At 38.6% G+C, this 26,510-nt stretch overlaps 1 protein-coding gene across 4 annotated transcripts; it reads right to left on the reverse strand.

Annotated features, from left to right (window-relative positions):
* Positions 1 to 2,083: 2,083 nt before the first annotated feature.
* LOC136161216 (zinc finger protein 30 homolog) lies at positions 2,084 to 23,766 on the reverse strand. 4 transcript variants are annotated; one of them, XM_065925883.1, is made up of 6 exons: positions 23,717 to 23,766; positions 19,138 to 19,218; positions 17,496 to 17,587; positions 15,222 to 15,348; positions 13,843 to 13,941; positions 2,084 to 6,623 (listed from the first exon to the last, which is right to left on the reverse strand). In XM_065925883.1, exons 3-6 carry the CDS (start codon positions 17,502 to 17,504, stop codon positions 5,254 to 5,256), a joined length of 1,605 nt encoding a protein of 534 aa, XP_065781955.1. In that variant the 5' UTR covers positions 17,505 to 17,587; positions 19,138 to 19,218; positions 23,717 to 23,766; the 3' UTR covers positions 2,084 to 5,253. The 4 variants fall into 4 exon arrangements, with proteins under 4 accessions (XP_065781955.1, XP_065781956.1, XP_065781954.1 ...); XM_065925884.1 differs by lacking the exon at positions 17,496 to 17,587 and having other exon boundaries at positions 23,717 to 23,758; XM_065925882.1 differs by lacking the exons at positions 17,496 to 17,587; positions 19,138 to 19,218; positions 23,717 to 23,766 and having other exon boundaries at positions 15,222 to 15,366.
* Between the last annotated feature and the right edge of the window lie 2,744 nt (positions 23,767 to 26,510).

The following is a 26,510-nucleotide window of genomic DNA, read 5'->3' on the forward strand; positions in this document are numbered from 1 at the left end:
GTGGTCATGTATGGATGTGAGAGTTGGACTGTGAAGAAAGCTGAGCACTGAAGAATTGATACTTTTGAACTGTGGTGTTGGAGAAGACTCCTGAAAGTCCATTGGACTGCAAGGAGATCCAACCAGTTCATCCTAAAGGAGATCAGTCCTGGGTGTTCATTGGAAGGACTAATGCTGAAGCTGAAACTCCAATACTTTGGCCACCTCATGCGAAGAGTTGACTCATTGGAAAAGACCCTGATGCTGGGAGGGATTTGGGGGAGGAGGAGAAGGGGACGACAGAGGATGAGATGACTGGATGGCATCACCGACTCGATGGGCATGAGTTTGGGTAAACTCCGGGAGTTGGTGATGGACAGGGAGGCCTGGCATGCTGCAGTCCATGGGGGCACAAAGAGTCGGACATGACTGAGCGACTGAACTGAACTGAACTGAATAGTTCATTGTCTGGAGGAATCACACTTTATCCATTCACCTACTGAAAGTCATCTTGGTTGCTTCTAAGTTTTGACAGTTATGAATAAAGCTGCTGTATCTGTGTACAGGTTTTGTGTAAACATAAGTTTTCATCTACTTAAGGATCTTAATTTCTGGGTTGTATGATAAGAAAGAGTATGTTGGACTTCCCTGGCCATCCAGTGGTTAAGACTCCATGCTTTCACTGCAGGGGCCTGGGTTTGATCCCTGATCAGGGAACTAAAATCCTGCATGCTGCACAGCGTAGTCAAAAAAAAAAAAAAAAGTCTGTTTACTTTTGTAAAACCACCACCAAACTGTCTTCCAAGGTGGCTGTGCCAGTTTCTTAACTGGAAAATACTACTTCGTAGCACTGTTAGGAGGGTTAGATGAGTTAATAGTGCAAAGTCCTTAGAATAGCCCCTGCCACATATTAAAAGCTCAGAAAACATTCCCTGTTATGTGTTTTTCTCTGCAGGCAGAATGAGCACCCAGCAGTGGGCACAGTCAGGTGACCCTGGTGAATGGAAGTCCATGTTGCTGAGCCCATGCATAATGTCCATCCCCTGCCACCACTATGTTCCACTGGATGATAATGGGGGGTGACTGGGAAAAGAAACTTATCCACAGAACAGACCATCCTACCCACTTGATTATTAAATCCTCTGCTGAGGTCACCCTTTAGTGAGCAATTACACAGGACACAAATAACTTCAAATGTTTTGCCCAGAGAAGCCTATCCACGCTTCTCTTTCCCACATTTCACTGTCACCAGATTTCTAATCATCTTCCTTCCACCATTATTCTACGTCTTAATATCCATTCCTATACTTGTTCCCTGGATTTCTGTCTGTACAAATTAGAAAACTCAAGCAGTTCTTTTCGAGTGTAGCACACTTCCTCTCAGGTCACACTTTGAACTTCACCTTTAGGAGTCTGCTGGGACTTGAGTCTACTAGTGATGGGCCCAGAAATAAAAAGGGGTAGCAGGGACAGTTTCTGAAGAGTCACATGGCCTCTGCCTCAGGGGAGATCATTATGCTTTTCAGGCAATGCAGTGCCTATCCCATCAAATGGAGGTCTGGATAGGGATGCCACTTCCACTGGTAAAGCAGACTCTAAACTTAGGAGTTCAATGCCCCCAGCATCACCAGGGTCTTCCCAATGTCTCCAAACCAACTTACAAGATGCTATTCTTTCCCAATCTATGCCCTCACTTTAACAGTATTTTAACACTATTTATTCAGCTGAGAATTTTCTAGATCTTTAGGTTCTGCTTCAAAAATTCCACCTTTTAAGTCATTTCTCTTTTCTTGCACTTCATTATCATCAGCCGGAAGGAGCAAAGCCACATCTTCAATTTCATTGCTTTAAAGTTCTACTTTCCACAAAACATTAGAACACAAACACAATTTAGCCAAGTTCTTTGCCACTTTTATAAAAAGAATGACCCTTCCTCCCACTTCCAATAATACATTCATTTCCAGCTCAGAATGAACCAGAATGGTCTTTATTATTCATATTTCTACCAACATTTTGTTCATAATTTATTTTCCAAGAAGACTGAGGTTTTCATTTCAGCTCTCCTCTTTTCTGAGGTTTCACCAGAATCACCCTTATCATTCATTATTCTTTGCATACATGTCAAAACTCTTCAGCTTTTATCCACCCACTATTCAGTTCCAAAGCAGCTTCCATGTTTTTAGATATTTGTTAGATTAGCATCCATTTCTAGTACAAATTTGTCCTATTTAGCTTGGGCTCCTATAACACAGAATCACAGACTGGGTAGCTTATAAACATATTTATTTCTCACAAGCTTGGAGGCCGAAGTCTGAGATTAGGGTGCTAGCATAGTTTTGGTGACTATTTTCTCGTGACTTTGTTTTAGTGAACATTTCCAGATTGAAAACTGTCATCTTCTTGTCCTGTCATCCTCATATGACAGGACAGGGTGACAGAACTCACTGGAGCCCCTTTTTTAAAAGCACTAATCTCATTTAGGAGGGCTCTATCCTCATGACCTAATTATCTTGAGAGGCCCCATCTCAATACCATCACAGTGGGGCTTAGGATGTCAACACATTTTGAGGAGACAGATTCAGTCCATTGCAAGAGCCAAATGGTTTCACTGGAAAATTATACCATTCAAAGATTAATTAACACCAATTCTACACTACCTCTTCAAGAAATTAAAAGGAGGCAATACTTCCAAACTCCTTATGTGAGGCCACCATCAACCTGATACCAAATGAGAAAAAAAAACAGAACAAAATTATAGACCAGTATCCTTCATGTAGACACAAAAATCCTCAAGAAAATATTAGTAAATCATAGCAATCATAGCAAATCCAGTTATATATATATATATATATATGTTTGTGTGTGTATATATATATTTAAAGTATACACTACAGACAAATGAAGTTTACTACAGTGATATAAGATTTAATCAGTATTTGAAAATCTATCATATTAACAGAGTAAAAAAAACCACATTATATTCATTGTATCAATTGGTGCATATTTCAAGTAGAATTTCAAAGAAGTATAGAAGATTCATGACAGTGTTTACAGGTAGCAAAGGGTTCTCAAAATTACAACGGGCTTGAGAGGGGAGGAACAATCAAGTATGCGGGGTTGTCATAAAAATATGGCTCCAGGGTAAAGATAAAGCCAACTTTCATCCTTTCTGTGAAAGAGCAGGGCTTCTAAGAATTTTAAAGTCATTTTCGCACAGAAGCCTCACAGGAAACCCAATACAGAGAAGAACCTGTTGATCTTCTAACTGATGAACCCTAATAAAAATCATAGAAAATACAATCTTAAAGAGAATTGTACTTGATGCACTGCAAGCTTGAGCTTAATGGGAAACAGTATAAAATTTAAAAAAGGCCTTTGGATGCCAAAACATCTACAGGCCAAAAGCAGTCTGCGAAAACGACTCAGCTGTAAACACAGGCTACATTTTATGAAGAAGGGGGAAAAAAAAGTCCAGCATGACTCAGGGTAGAACCAAGAAGGCCTCAGTAAACAAACATGCTACTGGACAGCAGAGACACACTTAAATTTGGGTTCTGTATTATGTAGTAACAAATCCACTGAAGTTCACAGCTTCCCAACTACAGCAGAGAAATGCTGTGAGAAATTGAGATGTTAATTCCTTTTTTGAATGAAGTATTCAAAACCTCATGTGTATTTTACACTTAAGACCATTTTAACTTGTACTAACCACCATTCCAGTTCTCAGTAGCTCAGTTTTAAGTGCTCAACATGCTGCTAGCATCTACTTTATTAGATACTACAGTTCTATTCCATTGATTACACAAATAACTGCAACTGCTCTTTTTACTCACTCCTGAAATATATGAAGTACTATGGGAACAGGTACTACAAGAGATGTAGCATTAGTTGCACTAGGGAAAATCTGGATCCTCAATCTTAATTTCCCCAATACCTTATAGAACACTTACTATCCCTATGTGTAGAACTTTAGTTACATCCGTAAGTTCTGATAGGTAGCCATTTACAAACACCATTCACTTAAAGCTGGCTATAATTTCATAGATGCTTTATGATTTTAAAAGTGATGGAAAATTTCAAATACATGAAAATAGAGAAAATAGCAAAAACAAAATAAGCAAAAACCATGCAACTGATTTATCTTACCATAACTTAAACAAGTTATCTATCCTCACTTTTCTTTTGCATGAGCATTTTAACAGTAATTCTACACATACTGTTTATGTGTATAAACTTGCTAATTTATCTCCAAGACACTTTTACATAAGCATAATGCTATTAGCACATCTAACAAGAACATAATTTCTTAATATTACCTAATACTGTCAACAGTTCCATTTCCCCAACTGTCATAAAAATGTCTTTTGTTTGTTCAACCTGTGATCTAAATGAAAAACACTAATTCATTGCATTTGATTGATACATCTCTAAAGACTTCGTTAACATCTGAGAGTTCCACCTCCCTTTTTTCAATCCATTTCATTGGGTGAGAAGCTTATAGTCATTACTCATAGAATTAACCACATTTTATTGGTCTGCTTCCTGTTATATGATGTAATTTGTTCTTCTGTTTCCTGAATTTTCTTTAAAGTGGGAGTTAGATCTTGATGCTTAATTAGATTCAGGTTCAATATTTTTGGCAATGGTATGTCTTATTGTATCGTACAAGGAGGCATAAAATGTTTTGTCCTATTTTTGATGAGATTCAAGTTGATCAGTGGGTCAGATGTCAACCTGATCTATCCACTGGGAAGTTCATATAGACCATTCACCTAGAGGTCTTAACACTTCTACTGAGAACTGTGCTTAGATCCATTATTTCATTATGTCCTACAAATTCTCTAATAAAGAACTTTACCTCATCAACATCTAGTTGCCTTAAGCTATAGTTTATACAGGAAATGCAGGCTAAATCACTCCTTCTTCCTCTGTTTATCAATGTCCAGAATGAGTTGGTGCCCTGGCAACCTCCAAAGGTTGGTATGGTATGTACAGACGAAAGAACAGAGGTGGTAATAAGTAAGATCAAAAGCTTTTTCACATTCACTCTTTAAGAGAGTTTCTTTCTATGAATTTCTATCAGTTTCCAAAAGTTTAACATGGTTTGAGTGGTGATAAAACACTATGTATTCATTAAATTAGCCTACTCTTTTAAAACCTCTTGTTTTAACTTTGAGCATGAAGCAAAAGGGATTTCTACATTCAAATTCTCCTCCAGAATTTCTTTTCTAATGCTCCTTAACACAAAATTCACAATGGGTGACTTTCTTGTAACTATTTAGTGACATTATGAACTCGCTGATGGTAAGTAAGATGTGAATGCTGCCTAAATGCCTTCTTACATTCCTTACATTTGTATGGTTTCTCACCAGAATGAATTCTCTGATGTTGGATAAGAGATGAATGAAGTCTAAAGGCCTTTCCACATTCCTTACAGTCATAGGGTTTCTCACCAGTATGAATACTCTGATGTTGAGTAAGTTGGGAGAGCAATCTAAAATTCTTCTCACATTCCTTACACTTATAAGGTTTCTCACCAAAATGAATACTCTGATGTTGAGTAAGTTGTGAGAACAGTCTGAAAGCCTTCCCACATTCCTTACAATCATAAGGTTTCTCTCCAATATGAATACCCTGATGTGAAATAAGTTCTGAGTAACGACGAAAGAACTTCTGACATTCCTTACATTCATAAGGTTTCTCACCAGTATGAATTCTCTGATGGAGAGTTAGATGATAGGCACGACTAAAGGTCTTCCCACATTCCTTACAATCATAGGGTTTCTCGCCAGTATGAATTCTCTGATGAAGAGTAAGTTGTTGCCGCACTCTAAAGGCCTTCCCACATTCCTTACAGTCATAGGGTTTCTCACCAGTATGAAGTTTGTGATGTACTCGAAGGCCTGTACTACACAGAAAAGCTTGCCCACATTCCTTGCACTCATAGCATTTCTCAGCAATATTAAGTCTTTGATGTCGAGTAAGGTGTGCATATTGTCTAAAGGTCTTTCCACATTCCTTACATTCATAGGGTTTCTCACCAGTATGAATCCTTTGATGGAGATTAAGTTGTCCTCGCACCCTAAAGGCCTTCCCACATTCCTTACAGTCATAGGGCTTCTCACCAACATGAATTCTCTGATGTACACGAAGATCTGCACCACATGTGAAGATCTTTCCACATCTTTTACATTCAAGGAGTTTGTCAGAAGCGTGAATTCTCTGATGTCGACTAAGGTGGGCACACTGTCTAAAAGCTTTTCCACATTCTTTACATTCATAGGGTTTCTCGCCTGTATGAATTCTCTGATGAAAAGTAAGTTGCTGGCGTACTCTAAAAGCCTTCCCACAGTCCCCACATTCATAGGGCTTCTCTCTACTGTGAATTCTTGGATACAGAGTAAGAGATGTGCGTTTTCTGTTCTTGGGCATTTTTTCAGAGGTGGTCTTTTTCACTTGCCTGAAACATGCCTCGTGAGGACCCTCCTGTCCCTCAAACTTTTTGTATTCACAATCTTTCCTGAGAAAAGAGTCTTCAAGGCCACAACCTCTAATTCTTTCCATTATCTCCCACTGAGAGAAACTCATTTCACAAATATCCTTTACTTGAAATAACTTTTTAGTGTCACATCTGGATTCCAAATCTGAAAGAAAAGAAGATAAAACACATGCTATTTTCTTCTAGAAAAAGTAAACAAAGAAGCAAATAAAAACTTTATAATAGGAAAAAAAAAATAAAGTCCAGTTGAAATAAATGTGCTTAAAAGTACTTTAAAAATGAACATAGCTTGAGAAAAGCTAAGAATAAAGAAAATGATGAATTAAGACCAGATAATTCAGAAGAAAATCGAAGTCTGAGATCTCTACCTAAACTTTTTAATGATTTCCTTTTTAGTAAGAATAAAGTACAAACGCTTTATTATGAATAACACAGCCTTTGTTTACCAAAAGATGTCATTTCAAGCTGTAGACCCCTTTACTCCCTATGTCTGTCACCCTTGCCTCCTTTCAGCTACTAAAATATGTCACAATCTTTCCATTTTTTAGAGCTTTTTACTGGCTATTAAATCTCCCAGGAATGCTGATGGGTTCTCCACATGGTTAGGTTCTTTTCATCCTTTAGATATCATGATAAAAATCAGAAAAACTATCTGTGCTGACTTCATCTAAATTATATCCTTCATTTTCTATCCCAATAATTTGTTCCCTGCTTCTTAGCACTTTTTTCAATTCTGTTGTCATATATTCATTAATTTTCCAAGTTTTTATTCTGTGTTCTTACCTTAACAATTTCCCAAGAGAAGAAAAAATCTTTCACTTATCACTGAATAACAAATGCATAGCACAGAGAAACTATTTATTATTAAGTTTTCATAATTAGTTAATAGTAAAAATATATATGTTTCCTTGCCTCCAATCTTACACCTTTTTTTAAGCACTTTCTATAGAGATGGGAGACAAAAGCACACCAATGCTATCTCAATCAAATACACAAATGGAAAAATTTCTTTACATCTGTTCATCCCTCCAATGGCCTCTTTACTTTCATGTGCAGATATCTCCACTTCAGCTCACTGTCTACATAGCTGTAAGTGAACCTCACTTTTGCAACCAAGGTAATGAAAGGTTCTATTTATTTATCTTCAAATTTATTAACTATACACATGAATATTACAAACATGCAGCTCATTTTGTTTCTTCATACCCTTTCCTATATTCTCCCTAAAGTCATCATAGCCAGTGTCATTTAGTTACTGTCTAGAAAGTATATTAGTGATTTTTTCAGTCATAGCAACAGGTTTATAAAATAGTAACATGCTAGTAAAATTCTGAGCAAAAAAATTGTATTTTTTTAGAATATCTACAACATTATTTTTAATATGCACAAACTAGAAAGAATCCAAGTATTCATTAACAGAAGAATGACTGAGAAAAGTTATATATATAGATATGGATACAACACAATAAGAACAAACTGTAACAGAAATAAGAATGAATAATCTACAAGTACACACAACAATATGGGTCATTCTCACTAACATAAGGGTGAGCAAACAAAGCCAGGCATAAAATAATATATATTATTCCATTTTTATAAAGCTCATAAACACTAAAACTAATCTATGGACTTATTAAAAGTCAGGCTATTAGTTAATTTTGATAGGGAGGAATGACTGGAGAAAACTAGAGAGGAGCTTCTGATATCCTACTAAAACTATTTCTGAATCAGTATACTGATTAGCTGGGCATAATTACTTTGTGAAAATTCAGTGAGCAGCATATTATGATTTCTGTTTGGATCTATTTCAAAAAGTTTACTTTAAAAGTATATAATAAAAAGATGTTAAAAGGCAACAATGATTTAAATACTGTAGATAATTTGTGAGCAGAGACAAATAAGTGAATGTCACAGAAGACACTCTGATGAAATCTGAGTATCTTTCTGCCTCCTTCCGTCTCCCATCCCTCTGTCCCTTCCTTCTTCCCTTACTCTTCCTCTTTCCTTTCTCTTTTTCTCTTCCCCTATCTTCCCTTCCTTCCCTTCCTCTTTCCTTTTCTTTCTCTCTCTCTCTCCCTGACTATCTTCCCTATTCAAGAAAGCAATGTAAAACTAATGTAATTTTGTAAAAGTTACTGGGAAAAAAAAATTCAACACCTACAACTGTTAAGGCAAATAAGTTATAAATGATATATAAAATGAACAGTAATTAGCTAGTCATAACAGTAGTAAATAACTAGGTAACTACAAAGGCGTGACAGCTGTTATTAAGATGGTGATTTCAAAGAATTTACTTGTAAATTAAAAATCAGTGATTTAAAGAAAAATAGTAGTCAAAATAAACACTGAAGGCCCAAACATTGGGAAGAAAAATGAGAAAGTGTATACAAAAAGCTCATACAAACTGGTATAGGAAAATTAAACAAAAAAAAAGAAAAGAAAATTAAACAATTGAAAAAGTAAGAGAATAAAGGAAGTGAGCAGACAATGCACAAAATAAAAATATAAACACATTGAGGACAAAATATCCATATTCATTCATTTAAAAGAAAAAAAAGTAGAAGTTACAATACTTACCCTATAGAATTTGAAAGTTTTAAAGAACAAACAAAACATTCCCAGTGTGGATTTAGTGAACCTGAGACCTTTTTTAAAATTAATTTATTTTTAAATTGAAGGATAATTGCTTTACAGAATTTTGTTGTTTTCTACCAAACCTCAACATGAATCAGCCATAAGTGTACATATTTCCCCTCCCTCTTGAACTTCCCTCCTACCTCCCTCCCCATCCCACCCCTCTAGGTTGATACAGAGCCCCTATTTGAGTTCCCTGAGACATACAGCAAATTCCCATTGGCTATCTATTTTACATATGGTAATATGTTTCCATGTTACTCTCTCCAAACATCTCACCCTCTCCCTTCTCCCTGTGTCCATAAATCTGTTCTCTATGTCTGTTTCTCTATTGTTGTCTTGCAAATAACTTCATCAGTATCATCTTTCTAGATTCTATATATATGCGTTAGTATACGATATTTATCTTTCTCTCTCTGACTTACTTCACTCTGTATAATAGGCTCTAGGTTCATCCACCTCATTAGAACTGACTAAAATATGTTCCTTTTTATGGCTGAGTGTAATATTCCATTGTGTATATGTACCACAACTTCTTTATCCAATCATCTGTCAATGGACATCTAGGTTGCTTCCATGTTCTAGCTATTGTAAACAGTGCTGCAATGAACACTGGGGTGCATGTATCTTTTTCAGTTTGGGTTTCCTCAGGGTCTATGCCTAGGAGTGGGATTGCTGGGTCATAACCGAGACTTTTATATGGCTTCCCTATCTGACATGACACATTAAGACTTTGGAATGCTGAATATTCACATCTAGGAGACTATACTACAGTTGACCCTTGAACATTGGCGTAATAGGGGCCAATACCACCCCTCCATTGAAAATCTGTGTATAACTTTACAGTTGCCCCTCCATTCCTGCAGTTCCACATAAACAGATTCAACCAACCTCAGATCATATAGTTCTGTGCATGTGTGCTAAGTCACTTCAGTCATGTCCAACTCTTTGTGTCCTTATGGACTGTAGCCTGCCAGGCTTTTCTGTCTATTCTCCAAGCAAGAGTACTGGAGTAGTTTGCCATGCCCTCCTCCAGGGGATCTTTCTGACCCAGGGATCGAACCCACATCTCTTACACCTACACTGGCAGGTGGGTTCTTTACCATTAGCATCACCTGGGAAGCCCACACTACTGTAGTACACATTTTTTTTTTAAACCCATGTGTAAATGGACCCATGAAGGTTAAACTCATGTTGTTCAAGGGTCAACTGTATAAACAACTGAACTGTAATCTTACGATTTCTATAAAAAGTCAGTCATGATTTTTCCCAAATTTGTTTAATGCCAGTTCTTTCCCCTTCAAGAAACTAAAAGACAGCCATTTCAGTCAATCAAAACTAGGTTCAGTGCTTTGCTATTTCTGACTATAGATGCACACTGCATTGTTTCAGAGTAGACAGTGAGAAAATAGTAAAGATTGATGGGAAACATAAAAATTCATGAAGGACTCTGCACACAGATTACTTTACAAGTATCTTTAGATTCTTGTTCTACTTTAAATAAATTGAAACTGGAAATTATAGCCTATGCACTATACATGTGATTTAATCAAGAAAAAACTGGCTGGCCCAACACTGAAACAAAGGACAAACTAAACATCAAAAGACATATACAAAATATTTAACTACTCAAAATAAACCAAATACTAGTTTGTAGTCTATTGAATCAAAGGGCTTTATTCTAGTAAATGATACTAATGCAAAAGCAAAATATTAGCCCATCTTAGAGCAATGTAAAATGAGAGATGTTATTTCCATTGGCAGGATACCAACTTGAATTAAAAAGAAAATAAGGAGCAAATTACCTTATAAAGTTAATTTGTTTCCTGAGATGATGTCTTCAATAACTTTGCTGATACAAGATGATATGAATGTAGAATATTTATGACAGAAGCAGTTTTAGTCACATTAACACCAGGGTTAATGTATCCAGAGATCTGTAAATGTTAAAACCTTATAACCACAGAATTGTACTTCTGAAAGTCAAAACTGATTACATACTAAATAATCCATACTGAATTCTAAATAATTTTCATATTCTGCTAATTTTATTGCTAATTTCATCAAAGAATCAGAAGCAATGGAAAGAAAAATGTTATTCTCCCCTTTACCACGTTATCCAACCACTTAAGTTCATATTCTTATCTTATGCATTGGTTTTCCTTCATAAATTGGCTCCTACTTCTACTCATTTACTGAAAGTCACTGCTTACAAAAGTCACCCTCTCTCTTGATGCCATCAGTTTTCCTCTTTGAAATCATTCTCTTCAGCCTATATACAAGTCCTAATACCTCACATCTTAAGATACTTTCCCTGTACCCCATGTATCTGCTTTTATGGCAAAATTCCTCTTAAGTATTACATACATTTATTTTCACCACTGTCTCACTTTCTTTTCCTTTTATCTCCCATTAACTTTAAAAGAAACCAAAATTTTATTACAGAGTATTTCTAACATACACAAAAGTAGAAGAGTAATATTAAATGTACAAGTTATCTATGGACCAGCCTCAACAACATCAACCAAGCCCAATACTAACCTATGCAGACCCTTATCCACTCTCCTCAGATTGTCTGAAGCAAGTCCCATAATATATTTTGTAATCACTTCAGGATTTATCTCTAAAAGGATTTAAAAAATAATTGTAATACCATTACCCAAACCTGAAAAAATGAACAGTAACTCTTTGTCATTGTTGTTCAGTCGCTAAACTGTGTCCAACTCTTTGTGATCCCATGAACTATAAGCACACCAGGCTTCCCTGTGATTCACCATCTCCCAGAGTTTGCTCAAACTCATGTCCATTGAGTCAGTGATGCCATCCAGCCATCTCATGCTCTTCTGCCTCCTTCTCCTCCTGCCTTCAGTCTTTTCCAGCATCAGGGTCTCTTCCAATGAGCTGGTTCTTCACCTCAGGTGGTCAAAGTACTGGAGCTTCAGCTTCAGCATCAGCCCTTCCAATGAATATTCAGGGTTGATTTCCTTTAGGACTGACCGGTTGGATCTCCCTGCTGTCCAAGGGACTCTCAAGAGTCTTCCCCAGCACCATAGTTCAAAAGCACCAATTCTTTGGCCCTCAGCTTTCTTTAAAGTCCAACTCTCACATCCATCCATGACTATTGGAGAAACCATAGCTTTGACTAGACAGACCTTTGTTGGCAAAGTAATGTCTCTGTTTTCTTTTTATTTATTTATTTTTTCCATATGTCTCTGTTTTCTAATACGCTGTCTAGGTTGGTCATAGCTTTCCTTCCAAGGAGCAAGTATCTTTTAATTTCATGGCTGCAGTTACAATTAGCAGTGATTTTGGAGCTCAAGAAAATAAAGTCTGTCACTGTTTCCATTGTTTTCCCATCTATTTGTCATGATGTGATGGGACTGGATCTTAGTTTTCCTGAATGTTGAGTTTTAAGCCAGTTTTTTCACTCTCCTCTTTAACCTTCATCAAGAGGCTCTTTAGTTCCTCTTCACTTTGACCCTATAGCATTTCTCATATTCTGACTGTATTCCCAAGATGTAGTAGAACATGTTTCTCTATCTTCCTCCAATAAATTAGTGGCTGGCTAATTTAGAAGCTCCATCAGACTTAGGCCCACTTCATAGGTGATACTGTATTCTTTCATTTGAAGAAATACCATCTGACTGTCTCTATTTCTGTGATGTTATCAGCAGTGATGTTCAGTGTCTAGGTCCAATAGCTCACTACAGGTTCTAAGCTGGTAATATTCTAAGTCTATAATCCTTCATTTATTCACTGAATACTTTAAGAAAAACATGGGCTTCCCCAGTGGCTCAGCTGGGTAAAGAATCTGCCTGCCCATGCAGGAGACATGAGTTTGATCCCTGGTTTCAGAAGATCCCACACGCCACAGAGCAACTAAGCCAGTGTGCCACAATCACTCAGCCTGTGCTCTAGAGCCCATAAGCCACAACTACTGAGCCCACACGCCACAACTACTAAAGCCTGCTTGCTTAGAGTCCATGCTCTGCAACAAGAGAAGCCAGGTCGATGAGAAGCCCATGCAACACAATGAAGAGTAGTTTCCACTCACTGCAAGTAAAGAAAACCTGCATGCAGCAATGAAGACCCAGCACAGCCAATAAATACATAAATAAATCTTGGGGGAAAAAGAATTTACAGAATTAAGTATATTTTATGTGGTTGTAATACATTTCAGTTATGTATACAGATGCTTAAGTGATTCCATCTTTTACAGGTTGAAGAGCCTCTGCCAACTGGTTCCTCTTCCCTGACTACCCTATCTAAATTACCCCATTAATCCATCATAATTCCCCATATTCTTACCTCCTCACTCTTCTTAACAATATTTAATCAGTTCATGATACTAATCCATTTGTTTACCATATGATTTCCCTACTACAATGTAAATGCCATGAAAAGAAGGCAATGAAGAAATATATACCTAAGAGGCAAAATACAAAAGATGACCTAAGTAGAAATTAGATGCAAAATACAAGTAAAATGGTGGTCACCGGGGAAGAAAGCTTTCCCCCATTGAAATGAGAAGGAAACAGGATAGTGGAGAAAGAAGAGATAAGTGGAAGTAGAGATGAAATTTCTTTGGCTGTCCATGCTGAGATCTAAGTTTTCTTCTCAGGTGTCACGTCTCTCCTTCATAATCAACATCAAAGGAGTGTGTCTCTTCCCAACCTGCAGGGATATGCTGTGCCACAGTAGCTTACCCTCCCCGATAAGTACTTACTCACCTAGTCTCCATCTTCTTTTCTCATCCCTCACAACCATCCAGGGTTCCTTCCCTTGCTCTAACAGGGTAATTACATCTGGCTTAGAAATGGAACATCCTCCTTGGGAAAAAACCACAATAGAACATAATAAAGAAAAGTATAAAATTGACCAAGGCTTCAGAACAAAGAAGGGTAATTGGACAGAAAAACATTCATATTAGAGTTACTTGAGGATCACAAGAACAGAGAGGTAGGAATACTGTCTTATTATAATTGCCAGTTCATACAGCCTTTGTCTCTAGAAGTAATCGTTGAGAGCACTGGCTTCAAATGCTGCCTCTGTCACCTGAGTCACTTACAGGCTAAGTTTTTTCAGTTGGAAAAATAATTATACTCATAAGTAAATAATAATATATTGAAAAATATATTAAAATATATGAAATAATAATGTATACCCTGGAGAAGGAAATGGCAACCCACTCCAGTACTCTTGCCTAGAGAATCCTGTGGACAGAGGAGCCTGGTGGGCTGCTGTCCATAGGGTCGCACAGAGTCGGACACGACTGAAGTGACTTAGCATGCATGCATGCATTGGAGAAGCAAATGGCAACCTGCTTCAGTATTCTTGCCTAGAGAATTCCAGGGACAGAGGTGCCTGGTGGGCTGTTGTCTATGGGGTCGCACAGAGTTGGACACGACTGAAGTGACTTAGCAGAGGCAGCAATGTATACCCATAAGATTTCTGTGAGGTGTCACTTAATAAACCAAGTGCCTGGATGAGTGCCTAGTACATACTAAGCACTATACATGTTCATTAGGTGCTATTTTTGCTTTTATTTAAATATTTTGCTAGGAGGAAAATAATTTGTTTCTCGCCAATATATTCATCCAATGTCAAATGCAAAGTTCATGTATTTTAAACTTTTAATCATAAAAGTTAATGTTTAAATCAATTAAAAACATAATGTTTGTTGTAGTAAATTGAATGTGTCCACTTGAATTTCAACAAATTTAATCCAGTATCATACACTGTATCAATTTTTTCAATAGGTATATACAGCCAGACACCTCTGTCTTCCTACTCACACTGCAGGTAAGTTAATAGATAATAGACCATCTACCACAATATGAAAACAGACTTCTTTGAAAATGGTTTTGCTCTGAGTGTCTAAGAATTTATATCCAACTGTCATTAAAGAGAAGCAATTATATAATAGAAAAGGCAAAGGAAAATGTAAAGGCCAGTGATTTATGGGGGAAGCTAACGGTGCTATTTAATAGTTTAACAGCTCAAGGCACCTATTCTCAAACTACAAAACAGACAGTCGGCTAGTTTTTAGACAGTCAGCCCTGAAATTCAGTCATGTGAATGTCCACATTATTTGACACAGATAACTTACCCAGTGACACCAAGTTGCTATAATTCTCTAATATCACATCTCTGTATAAATTCCTCTGATTTGAGTTCAGGCATTCCCACTCTTCCTGAGAAAAGTCCACAGTCACATCTCTGAACATCACCAAATCCTGAAATGACAAACCCATGCTTTATTTGTAAAATTATTTATTTCTGTATAGGGCCATATGCCACATATTGTCTCTGCATATCCTTCCCTTTATCTTCTTTTTTAAAATAATTATTTCAGAAAGTAATTAACCATAGCTTGTACAAAAATAGGACCTGGGTTGACTCTGGCTCACAAGCTGCAGTTTGCCTATTACTGCTATACATAAAGCTTCCTATATACTGTGGTATACCTAGTTTTACTTCCAGATATGCACAAGTAGTTAATCAGTTTCACTAAATCATAGCAATATGTTCTTAGATCACTCTCCCACAGCAAAAGAAATAAAAGCAAAAATAAACAAATGGGACCTAATCAAACTTGAAAGCTTTTGCACAGTAAAAGAAACCATCAATCTTCTATTGATGGACACAAAAGAGAACAAAATGCAAAGACAGCCTACTGAATGGGAGAAAATATTTGCAAATGATGTGACCAACAAGGGGTCAATATGCTAAAAATACCAAGAACTCATACAACTCAATACCAAAAAAAAAAAAAAAAAATCAAAAAAATGGGCAGAAGACCTAAAAAGACATTTTTCCAAAGAAGACATTCACATGGCCAGGAGACACATGAAAAGATGCTCAACATCACTGATTATCAGAAAAATGCAAATCAAAATCACATGGTATTGCTTCATAACAGTGACAATGGTTATCACCCAAAGTCTACAAGTAATAAATGTGAAGACGGTGTGGAGAAAAGGGAATCTTTCTACACTGTTGGTGGAAATGTAAATTGGTGCTGCCACTATGGAGAACAGAATAGAAGTTCCTTAAAAAACTAAAAATAGAGCTACCATATGATCCAGTAATCCCACTTCTGGGTATATATCGAGAAAATAAAATTGGGTCCGGAAAAAATTCTTTAGTTTTATGCAAACTCTACTTTTTAAAACAGAGATCCAATTTCATCACTATATGTATCATTAGCATTTTCCCTTATTATAACAAACCTTTTATTGAATATTTTAAGCTTACTACAAAATAGTCCATTTTATAGATATGTTGGCCTTAATGATTATATTTAGATATTTCTTTTTCTTTTTAGTTCTACCACTTTATTGCTACCAACCCATCTCCCTCCACCCTCGTGCACACATGCTCAGTCATGTAATCCCATGGACTGCAGCCCGCCAGGCTCCTCTGTCCATGAACTTTTCCAGGCAAGAATACTGGAGTGGGTTGCCATTTCCTTCTCCATAGATATTTCTTTTTTTTGTTTTGCTTTTTTTCTGTAACAGATGTTTATTTTTGTTTTTTTCTTTTCTTTTTTTTCATTTATTTTTATTAGTTGGAGGCTAATTACTTTACAATATTGTAGTGGTTTTTGCCATACACTGACATGAATCAGCCATGGATTTACATGTGTTCCCCATCCTGTACCCCCCTCCCACGTCCCTCCCCATCTCTTTTACAAAATTTCTAAAGCTTGCTATCTTAGACACACGTGGTTACTGAGCATTTGAACTGTAGCTAGTAAAAATTTAGATGTGCTATAAAATACACACCAGATATTGAAGACTTTATGAAAAAAAAAGAATGCAATATATCTCAATAATTCTTATTTTTGTTATACTTTGAAATGATAATATTTTGCTATATTTGGTTAAATAAAACACTAAGATTACTTGTACATTTTGTTTTTACTTTTTAAAATGTGACACTAAAATGTTTGAGATTACGTGCCTTGCATATTATTCTACACTTTTTATGAGACTGACATGAGGCCTACTGTGCTAAGAAGGCATTAATTTTATATTTTTAATATTGGACACTGCAGCTCTAAAGTGTTCTCCAATCCTGAGTTTCTCATATCAGTTGTCTCCCTCAAGGGACTTCATTTCTGCTTTATCACTGCTCTAGACAAAGACTGAACACACAGGAGACTGAATAATTTGGTCAATTCACACACGGACATGGATGGACAAGAGAGGGGCACACAGGAAGGGCCAGGCTGTCTGGCTCAATCCTTCACTAGAATGGGAACATCTAGGAAGCCGTTTGGACAGGGTTCTGTTTGGAAGTTTCAGGACAACTAATGAGAATGTTCACATAACCTGAAAAAAAATTACAGCATTCCAAATAGAGAAAAATACCAACTTACATGAGCCATGATTTCAGAGTTGCAAGAAAATGGTTAGTTTTTCTCAAGGGTCATTTACTGAAGAAGCAGAGTCCACAGACAGAAGCCAAAAACTGGAGGAAGAGTATGAAGCCATAAGAACAAAATCCCAGAGCCCCCAAATTTTAAAAACTCACATGACTCCTCCATTCCTACATGCAACACCCCTCCATCACAACTCCCAACACACAGACAAGTTATGAAAAGTAAGAGCTAATTTAGACAAATACATGCCCTCCCCAAAACAACAGGAAAATCACTGCACAAGGATAGACATGGAGAAGACTCTCCAGAAGAGAAGGTCATTTCCAGCTGTTTTGGCAGGAGAGATTCCGGGCAGTCCTCCACCTCAGTGAGGCTGATCTGGACTCAAGAGTAGGCTACCCAGACCTGTCCTGAGCAGAGCTCCATCTCCCCTCATTCCCAGTTTTCCCAGCTAATAAGTGGCTACACCATCTAAACCAGAATATCCTTCTCAGACTCAGGAATCTGGCTTGCCTACCCAACCCTGAAGACAGAAAATATTATAGAGAAGAATTTTCTAAACTATGCCACACATTGGAATCACCAGCAAATCTTTTTTTTAAGAGTACTTAAGTGTATTTTTTTTTTTTTAACATTTTGTTTATTTGACTGTACCAGGTCTTAGCTGTAGCACCTGGGATCTTTGATCTTCATTGCAAGCATGGCAGGATTCTTTAGTTATAGCATGCAAACTCTTAGTTGCGGCATGTGGGATCTTCTATTATAGTTCCCTGGTCAGGGATTGAACTCGGGCCCCCTACATTGGGAACACAGTCTTAGCCACTGGACCACCATGGAAGTCCATTAGCAGACCTTTATTTTTTTTTTGTTTGTTTGTTTTTTTGTTTTATCAGACCTTTAAAATATACTGATGCCTGACTCCCATGCCCCAAACATTCTGATTCAGTTAGCAGAGAGTTGTGACTCGGGAATCAAAATTTTTAAACTTTCCACAGGTGATCATAATGGGCAGGTTGAGTAATCAAACTTTGTATGCATCAGAATCACCTGAAAGGCTTATTAAAATACAGTTTGCAGGGCCCTGTTCCTCAAGTTTGGCATTTACTGGAGCCAGGGTTGGGCTTGAGAAATTGCATTTGAAAACATTTCCATGTTGATACTGATGCTGCTGGTCCAAATGCCACAATTTGAGAACCACTTGCACAGACCGTGCCTAGCAACCTTTATAATGGCAAAACTGTACTTGCCCACTGGGATCTCTTCCTCAAGGCGGAACTATCTTTCCCAGAATCCTCAGAGCTCACTGTTCACCACCTTCCTATTGGGAATCATCAATATTGTCTACATGATCTCATTTACCGATCCTATTCTCTTGGTACCCAGGCTGGGGAAAAGTGAATTTGTAAAACCTGAGTATGGATAATGAAATAACCCACTAGTTAAAACTCAATAGTAACTAAGGAGTTGCATTTAAAGGAACTGGATTAGCAGATTTTAAAAACAGATAATACTTATCACTAAGACTGGAGAAATGGACACTTGTGGTATGGTGTAAAAAGAATGAAATCATACATGGAAAATGATTATAATGAGACCAAAAAAGTCAAAATGGACTTGGAATAAGATTTTATTGTGTTACCTCTGCTGGATGGTATCTCACGTGATCTTTATTTTGTTCTTCCCAGGAGTCTCTCAATTTTTTAATCAAGAAATTTTTAATCTGTAAAAAAAAAAAGAAGAGAAAACTTTAATTTGTATCACTTGTACCTGAACATAAATTTAAAACAGCTCTACAAGGGATATCACAAAAAGCCCCAACAATTCCATCCCTGCTACCCTTTCCCCTAGCTTCCAAATCTAGAGGCAACAATTTTTACCTCTTTTAGCTATTTCTTTTGTTATATAAATACCATATATTCAAATCACATGCTAATATTACCACTTCAGCTATCTTTTATCCACCCATCTTCCCACTTCATGCATACATAACTGCATCTCCCTATCCTTCCAATATGTTTTTTTCCCCAATGTGGTTTTGTTCTATTAAAGGGTGCACAGATATTCAGTTTCTATGACTATGACTATTTAAATACCATTACCAAATGAACTATATAGTATAATCATATTATTTTGCCTTTCTTCTCTGATTTTAAAATGATTTTGTTTTTTGTAAGATTCATTTTCTGGGCAATTATCATTAATTTACTTCTCAAACTCTCACTCAAATGAAGGATCAGGAGGATGAAGCTTCTGGCATAAAATAACAGAACTGTCCATCTCATACACTAAGAATCCTTCAGAAATAAAGCCAAATACTTCAGAGTTATCACTTGTATCCCGAGTTGGCAGAAGTCAATGCCATATTCCTCAACGTTCCTACCTCTGAAATCCCACATGACTTTGAAGTGAAAAGTTGGTTAAGTAGTAGGACCTAGAAAGCCTGCTGAAGGAATTGTGTAGGCAGTTTTGAACATCACTTCCCAATAACTTATTTCTTAAATACTTGATAAAACATTCACAAACAGAATAATAAAGTAATCATTAAATGCTGAGTTTTAGAAAACTTAAGGAATGGAAAATATCCAAGACACACTGAAAGAAAAAAAATCAGTTTAAAAAATATATAAAATCCATAAAAATGTTACAAAATCCATGAGAATACTGAATTCCTTTTTTATTAATTTTTATCCTCTTTTTTAAAAAAATAATGAACTTCTTTTTTATATAATTTTATTTATTTATTTTTGGTTGTGCTGGGTCATCATTGCTATGAGCAGGGGCTACTCTCTTGTTGCAGAGCACAGGCTCTAGGGCACACGGGCTTCAGTTGTTGTGGCTCCCCGACTCTAGAGCACAGGCTTAATAGTGTATATGGGGTAAGCTGCTCCACAGCATGTGAGATCTTCCTGGATCAGGGATTGAACCAATGTCTCCTGCATTGGCAGGAAGACTCCTTACCACTGAGCCCCCAGGGAAGACCCCTGAATTCCTATCCTAAATGAAGAACCAGAGGTCTTGCTTTCCTTTAAATTTTCAATTAATGTTATCCTATTCAGAAATAAAACTATATACAAAACCACAAATGCTTATTAAAATATTTTTGGGAACATATGCTCTAAATATGAATAGTGATTATTTCTGGATGTTGGGAATATGTGTGTGTATGCTTAGTCAATTCCAATTCTTTATGACCCTACTGACCATAGTGTACCAGGCTCCTCTGTTCATGGGATTTTTCCAAGCAAAAATACAGGAGTGGGTTGCCATTTCCTCCTCCAGGGGATCTTCCCAACCCAGGGATGGAACCTGCATCTCCTGCAAGTCTCCTGAATTGCAGATGGATTCTTTACCACTGGGAAGCCCTCTTGAGGACTATAATTTTTATTTTCTTCTTTAAGGTTCCTTAGTTACTAAATATTTCACAAGCTTGCATTAAATACATTATCTGAAATTTTTAAAAAGCTATTACCATTAAAAATAATTTTTTAATGATTTGGGTAGACGGGTAGTCATTAAGCAAACTGTGATTACATAGGCCTGCATAAGTGGTAACAACAGGGAAATCAATGTCACTGGAAAAATAATTCTTACCAGTTCTTGAACACTGTATTTCATTAACACCCAGAAACCCTTCTGTGAAGGATCACAATGCTGATTCACAACATTTCCAAAAATCAAGAGATAGTATGCACAACAGGCAGAAAAAAATGCTTATTTCATAGCAAATGCTCAATCATTTGAGTTGACTCCTCCTGAATAACCAATTACTAAATCCTTGCAAAAGATCTTATTATTCCTTACCTTAGTGTTCAAGATACAGAGGTAACAACAATTTCTTAAAAATTTTTATTCAGAACAATAAATACTTCCCAATATTACATTTTATATGGTTTCTTCTTATGACTTTATAATCTTTATTATCCCATAACATTCCATCATATGGATGGAGTGTGAATCACTTAACATTTCCATATTGTTAGATACTAGTTTTTTAAGATTATCCTCAAAATTATTCCTATTTATTCCAGACTTTGATGCTAGACCAGTGAAAATCAATCTTGTTAGGTCTTATACAATTCTGATATCATGAAATTACAAGTAAACAGATTCCCCTCCCAAATTAACCACTGAAAAATATTTACAATATTTCTCTATATATATCTTTGATTTTTTTTTTCCTGGTCCTGAAAACCCATAAATAGAACCCAAAGACTTCATGTTAAGAATCCCTATGCTGGTCCATTTGCTGTTGATTTTTCTGCTTGCATTCATCATAAGTAACTCCACATTTTCATTATTCTTGGGAATAAAGAAACTTGACAGGGAATGATTAAAAATCATCACTAACAGTAACCACTAATATAATTAAGCAGTATTCTACTATGCTAGGTAATGTTTTAAGAGCTTCAACAGATATTAATTCAGGTAACCTTCAAAACAACCCTGTGATGCATATACTATTATAATTCTGATTTTACATATGAAGAAACTGCAACACAGTTTTCCTTTGAGTGCCCAAACTCACTTAGATTTAAGTGATGGTCAGGATTAAAATCCTCTTAATCTAGGTTCAAAATTCTTAACCACTGCATACATCTCTGTTCCTCTATCCCTAAAAAGTGAAAGTGTTAGTTGCTCAGTCCTGTCTGATTTTTTTCCCACCCACGGACTGTATTCCACCAGGTTCCTCTGTCCATGGAATTCTCCAGGCAAGAATACTGGAGTGGGTAGCCATTCCCTTCCCCAGGGGATTGCCCCAAGACATACCCAAAACAAACTCATGCTACAAAATTTCATTTATAATAATCTCTGAAGACCTCATGCACAACATGGTTACTATAGATAATAATAATGTATTACATACTGGAAGTTTGCCAAGAGTATATCTTAAGTACTCTTGTCATACACAAAATAGTTAACCGTGAGAGGTAATGGTTAATCAGTCGGTGTGGTATTCTGTTCCATGATGTTTACATGTATCAAAACATTATGCTGTACACATTAAACAATTTTTCATTTGTCCAAAGTAAATAAAACTCATGCTACCAAACTCTAACCACATCAGGCTGGTACCAAAAAGTTCCACTCATGGATTCCCTTTGGGAAAAAAAATCCCAACTCCTACTGTGGAATAATTAGAGATGTCTAAACCCAACACAACCCAATAGCCATGAAATTAAAAAACACTTACTCCTTGGAAGAGAAGTTATGACCAACCTAGACAGCATATTAAAAAGCAGAGACATTACTTTGTCAACAAAGGTCCACCTAGTCAAGGCTATGGTTTTTCCAGTGGTCATGTATGGATGTGAGAGTTGGACTATAAAGAAAGCTGAGCGCCAAAGAATTGATTCTGAACTGTGGTATTGGAGAAGACTCTTGAGAATTCCCTGGACTGCAAGGAGATCCAACCAGTCCATCCTAAAGGAGATCAGTCCTGGGTGTCCACTGGAAAGACTGAGGTTGAAGCTGAAACTCCAATACTTTGGCCACCTGATTCGAAGAGCTGACTCATTTGAAAAGACCCTGATGCTGGGAAAGATTGAAGGCAGGAGAAGTGGACGAAAGAGGATGAGATGGTTGGATGGCATCATGGACTCAATGCACATGAGTTTGAGTAAACTCCGGGAGTTGGTGATGGACAGGGAGGCCTGGCGTGCTGCAGTCCCTGGGGTCGCAGAGTCGGACACGACTGAACTGAACTGAAACCCAACACTACTTAAATCACAGTCGAAAAGAAAACATAAACGGTAACTTCCAAAGGACTACTTCCATCATTAGAAACTGGGCTCACAGAGCAACTGGATTTATAGCACATGGTTAACTAAGGTGGCTCGGTGGTGAAGAATCTGCCTGCTAAAGGCAAGAGACACGAGTTCGATCCCTGGGTCGGCAAGATCCCCTGGCGTAGGAAATGGAAACCCACTCCAGTATTCTTGCCTGGAAAATTCCAAGGACAGAGGAGCCTGGCAGGCTGCAGTCCATGAGGTCCTGAAGAGTCTGACTGAGCATAACTAACTGAAGAATTGCGCTAAGTGGGCAACAGAAAGGGGAATCTATAAACTCGGTCCCCTGCCAGGACGTAGGTAAATCCTAAAGTCAAAATCAGTTAGTAGATTATTCTTACGCAGGACATTTCAAGAGAAGGAAATTTTAACAATCTCGTGTCCCAAATATCAAGTGCATTTCACGCAAACAAAGAAGCAGCAGAAACTCACAAAGAACGTGGCTTTTAGAGATGCAGTGGCGATTTGCTTCACTTCATAGGCCTCTGGAGACTGAAAGGGCTCGGGAAGCAAACCCGGTTGATTACATCGCAGGCGTTTCTGGACTCGGTCAACACCCACCGTCCACGCCCCCTTGACCGTCGCTACCCACCACCTGCAAACACAATGGGCAGATAAAGACCGAAGAAGGTCCGCCGCTCTGGGTCGGCTGTAACTCAGACACCGCAGCTACCCACGCTCGGGCGGCCACCGCGCCTTGCAGGGGACTTTCATTCAGAGGTTCCCCCTCCCGTTTCCCTCTCAGGCCTTTCCTCTACGGCCAGGCCTCGGTGGTCTGGGCGAGGAAGGCGACGGGCAGGACCGCCGGGAACAGGCCGGGGCGGCGCCCAATTACCGCCGCACGAGCTTAACCCCGCGCCGCCCAGTCTCAGAACTGCAAAGCCGTCTCTCCGGCCTGAGGCCCCCAAATCCAACCTCGATCTGGTCCGCAGAACCTGGCCGGTCTCGCGCTTGTTTCCTTCAGAAGAGCAGCGGCTACCAACAAGTCTGCCTTACCGCCCTCGGGCTGCGCCAGGCTCCGGGGACCGCCCAGCGCTCAAGACCGCGGCGCCGGAATTCCGGAGAGTGCCTTCTCGGTCCCGAGTGCGCAGGCGCGAATGGGGTGGGTGGGTGTTGGGGGGCAGTCCCCCGGCTCCTCAAGAAGCGCTCGGGAAGACTGCTGCGGCACGATGCCCGCGGGGTCTGCAAGAAGAGCAGGGTTCCCTCGTAGGCCAACTCCTCGCCTGTAAAGGTGATCTTGTGAGTGACTGGTGCCCTCGAGCAAAATCCACACCTGCTCTCCTGTTGGAACTGCAGTCCAAAAATCAGAGAAACTATATTCCAGCTTTTCTCACTCGGTTCTCGGCTCCGCAAAGGGCTCAGACCCGGAGCTCCGCCCCTGGCGCGAGAGCCAAGCTCTCAAGCTCCTGGAAGGTTCTGTCTCTGTCCCTCGTGGCCGTGAAGGTGTTCCAACCGGGGATTCTTAATGCAGCTGAGGAGGCTCTTGGGGCCACGCACATTGAGGGCTGGGGGAGGAGGGGTACGAAGAGATTGGAGCCAGTATTCCCAGTTGGTCTAGGGTGTCCACATCTTTAGATTTTTAAGGGTGACCCTGATTGCTATATCCAGTGCCCCAAGCGTGTCTCTGTGACACTTGCCCAAAGACTAACAGTGGTGTAGTGCTCTCTGTGCCTGCCTTGTGATCGTGGTTGGAGTTGTGTTTTCTTTTTTTTTTGCCCCCCCTCCCCCCCCGGAGTTGTGTTTTCATGCATTAAGTTTCATGGGATGTGTGCCACTCCGTGGATGCTGGAGTGAAAAGGACTCAGGGAGAAAGGAAACCAAGCAGGACCCCCTGCGGCCCTCCTTGATACAAAAGCTGTTTGGTTTTAGCCTCCTGCATCTTCCCAGAGTTCCAAAAGGCAGATTCAAACAGTTGCTAATCAAAAAAAAATGGGGAAATGTAGAAACAGAAGAGAGGGGATCAAGCAACAGTGATCAGTACAAACAGTGCAGCAGTGGAAGTTCTAGTTTTTCCTCGAGGAATATACATAGCAATGTATCTGAGTTCTGCTGGAACTAAGGCCCACACCCTGGTGGAGGATGGCAACATGAGGCTGAGTACAAAAGTCTGGGAGCCCTGTTCTGTAATCTCACCACTAACCAATCAGAAAAAGGTCACACAATCCACAGCCTTCACCCCAAATTTTGCCTTTGAAAACTCCTGGAAAACCATTAAGGAGTTTGGGGCTTTGGAGGACGAGCCACCTGTTCTACTTGCTTGAAAAGTGGAAGTCACTCACTCATGTCCAACTCTGCAACCCCATGGAGACTATACAGTTCCTGGAATTCTCTAGGCCAAAATATAGGAGTGGGTAGTCTTTCCCTTCTCCAGGGGATCTTCCTGACCCAGGGATCAAACCAGAATCTCCTGCATTGCAGGCAGATTCTTTACCAGCTGAGCTACCAGGGAAACTGCTACTTGCTTAACCCTGCAGTAAACCATTCTCTGTTCCAATCTCTTGATTTGTTTGGCTTCACTATGGGTTGGGCACGAACCTGCATTTGACAACAGGTCGCATGCTATTATGCTGCACTGTGAAACCAGGTTTAGGAGTGTCTGGTAGTGTTGAAGAGGAGGGAATTTTCCTCTTAAGCTTCCAAGTTCTTCTGTCTCTTGTTACTTGAAAACTGGGTTTCCCTCTTTTGGTGTTGAGCCAGAAGACACTACTAGGCCAAAGATTGGGAGAAGGATGAATTATTACCTGCAGCATTTAAGGGGAACACTGGGATCCTTCCCAAAGCAGTGTCTCCTCAAATAGAGAAATTGGGGAAGTTTTAAGTTAAGGGCACATGCATATTCATGAAGGGGCTTGAGCAGAGGAGAATTCAACATTGAACTGGTATAATTCTAGAATCCTAGCTTTAGCTGACTTAAGTCTGAAAAAGTCAACATCATCTTTCTGTCCTCCTCCTCAGGTGGTGGAGCCTTAGTTTCTCTAGAACTCAGAGATATGTTAGTCGGTATATCCCTTGAAGAGGAAATAGGACTTTGTTTTATGACTGCACTATTGTTTGACTGCCTTTTCTCTGTTCCTACGTTCCTTTGTTGCCTTAAGATCATTCATTACTGAGTCTGTTTAAGGCAAGGAGATCACAAAATGGCTTAGGCTGGGACTTCCCTGGTGGTCCAGTGGTTGAGAATCTACCTTCCAACGCAGGGGACATAAGTTCCATCCCTGGTCAGGAA

This window comes from Muntiacus reevesi, chromosome 2 (genome assembly GCF_963930625.1).
Source record: "Muntiacus reevesi chromosome 2, mMunRee1.1, whole genome shotgun sequence".
NCBI classification, from domain to species: Eukaryota; Metazoa; Chordata; class Mammalia; order Artiodactyla; family Cervidae; genus Muntiacus; species Muntiacus reevesi.

Coding starts and splice junctions, on each gene's coding strand:
- LOC136161216 (XM_065925882.1), bottom strand. CDS start 15,366: ATGGGTTTGTCATTTCAGGATTTGGTGATGTTCAGAGATGTGACTGTG. Junction 13,942..15,221: donor TAGCAACTTGGTGTCACTGG/GTAAGTTATCTG, acceptor TTTTTTCCCAAG/GAGGATGTTCCATTTCTAAG. Junction 6,624..13,842: donor GAAAAGAAGATGGAGACTAG/GTGAGTAAGTAC, acceptor CTTTTCTTTCAG/ATTTGGAATCCAGATGTGAC.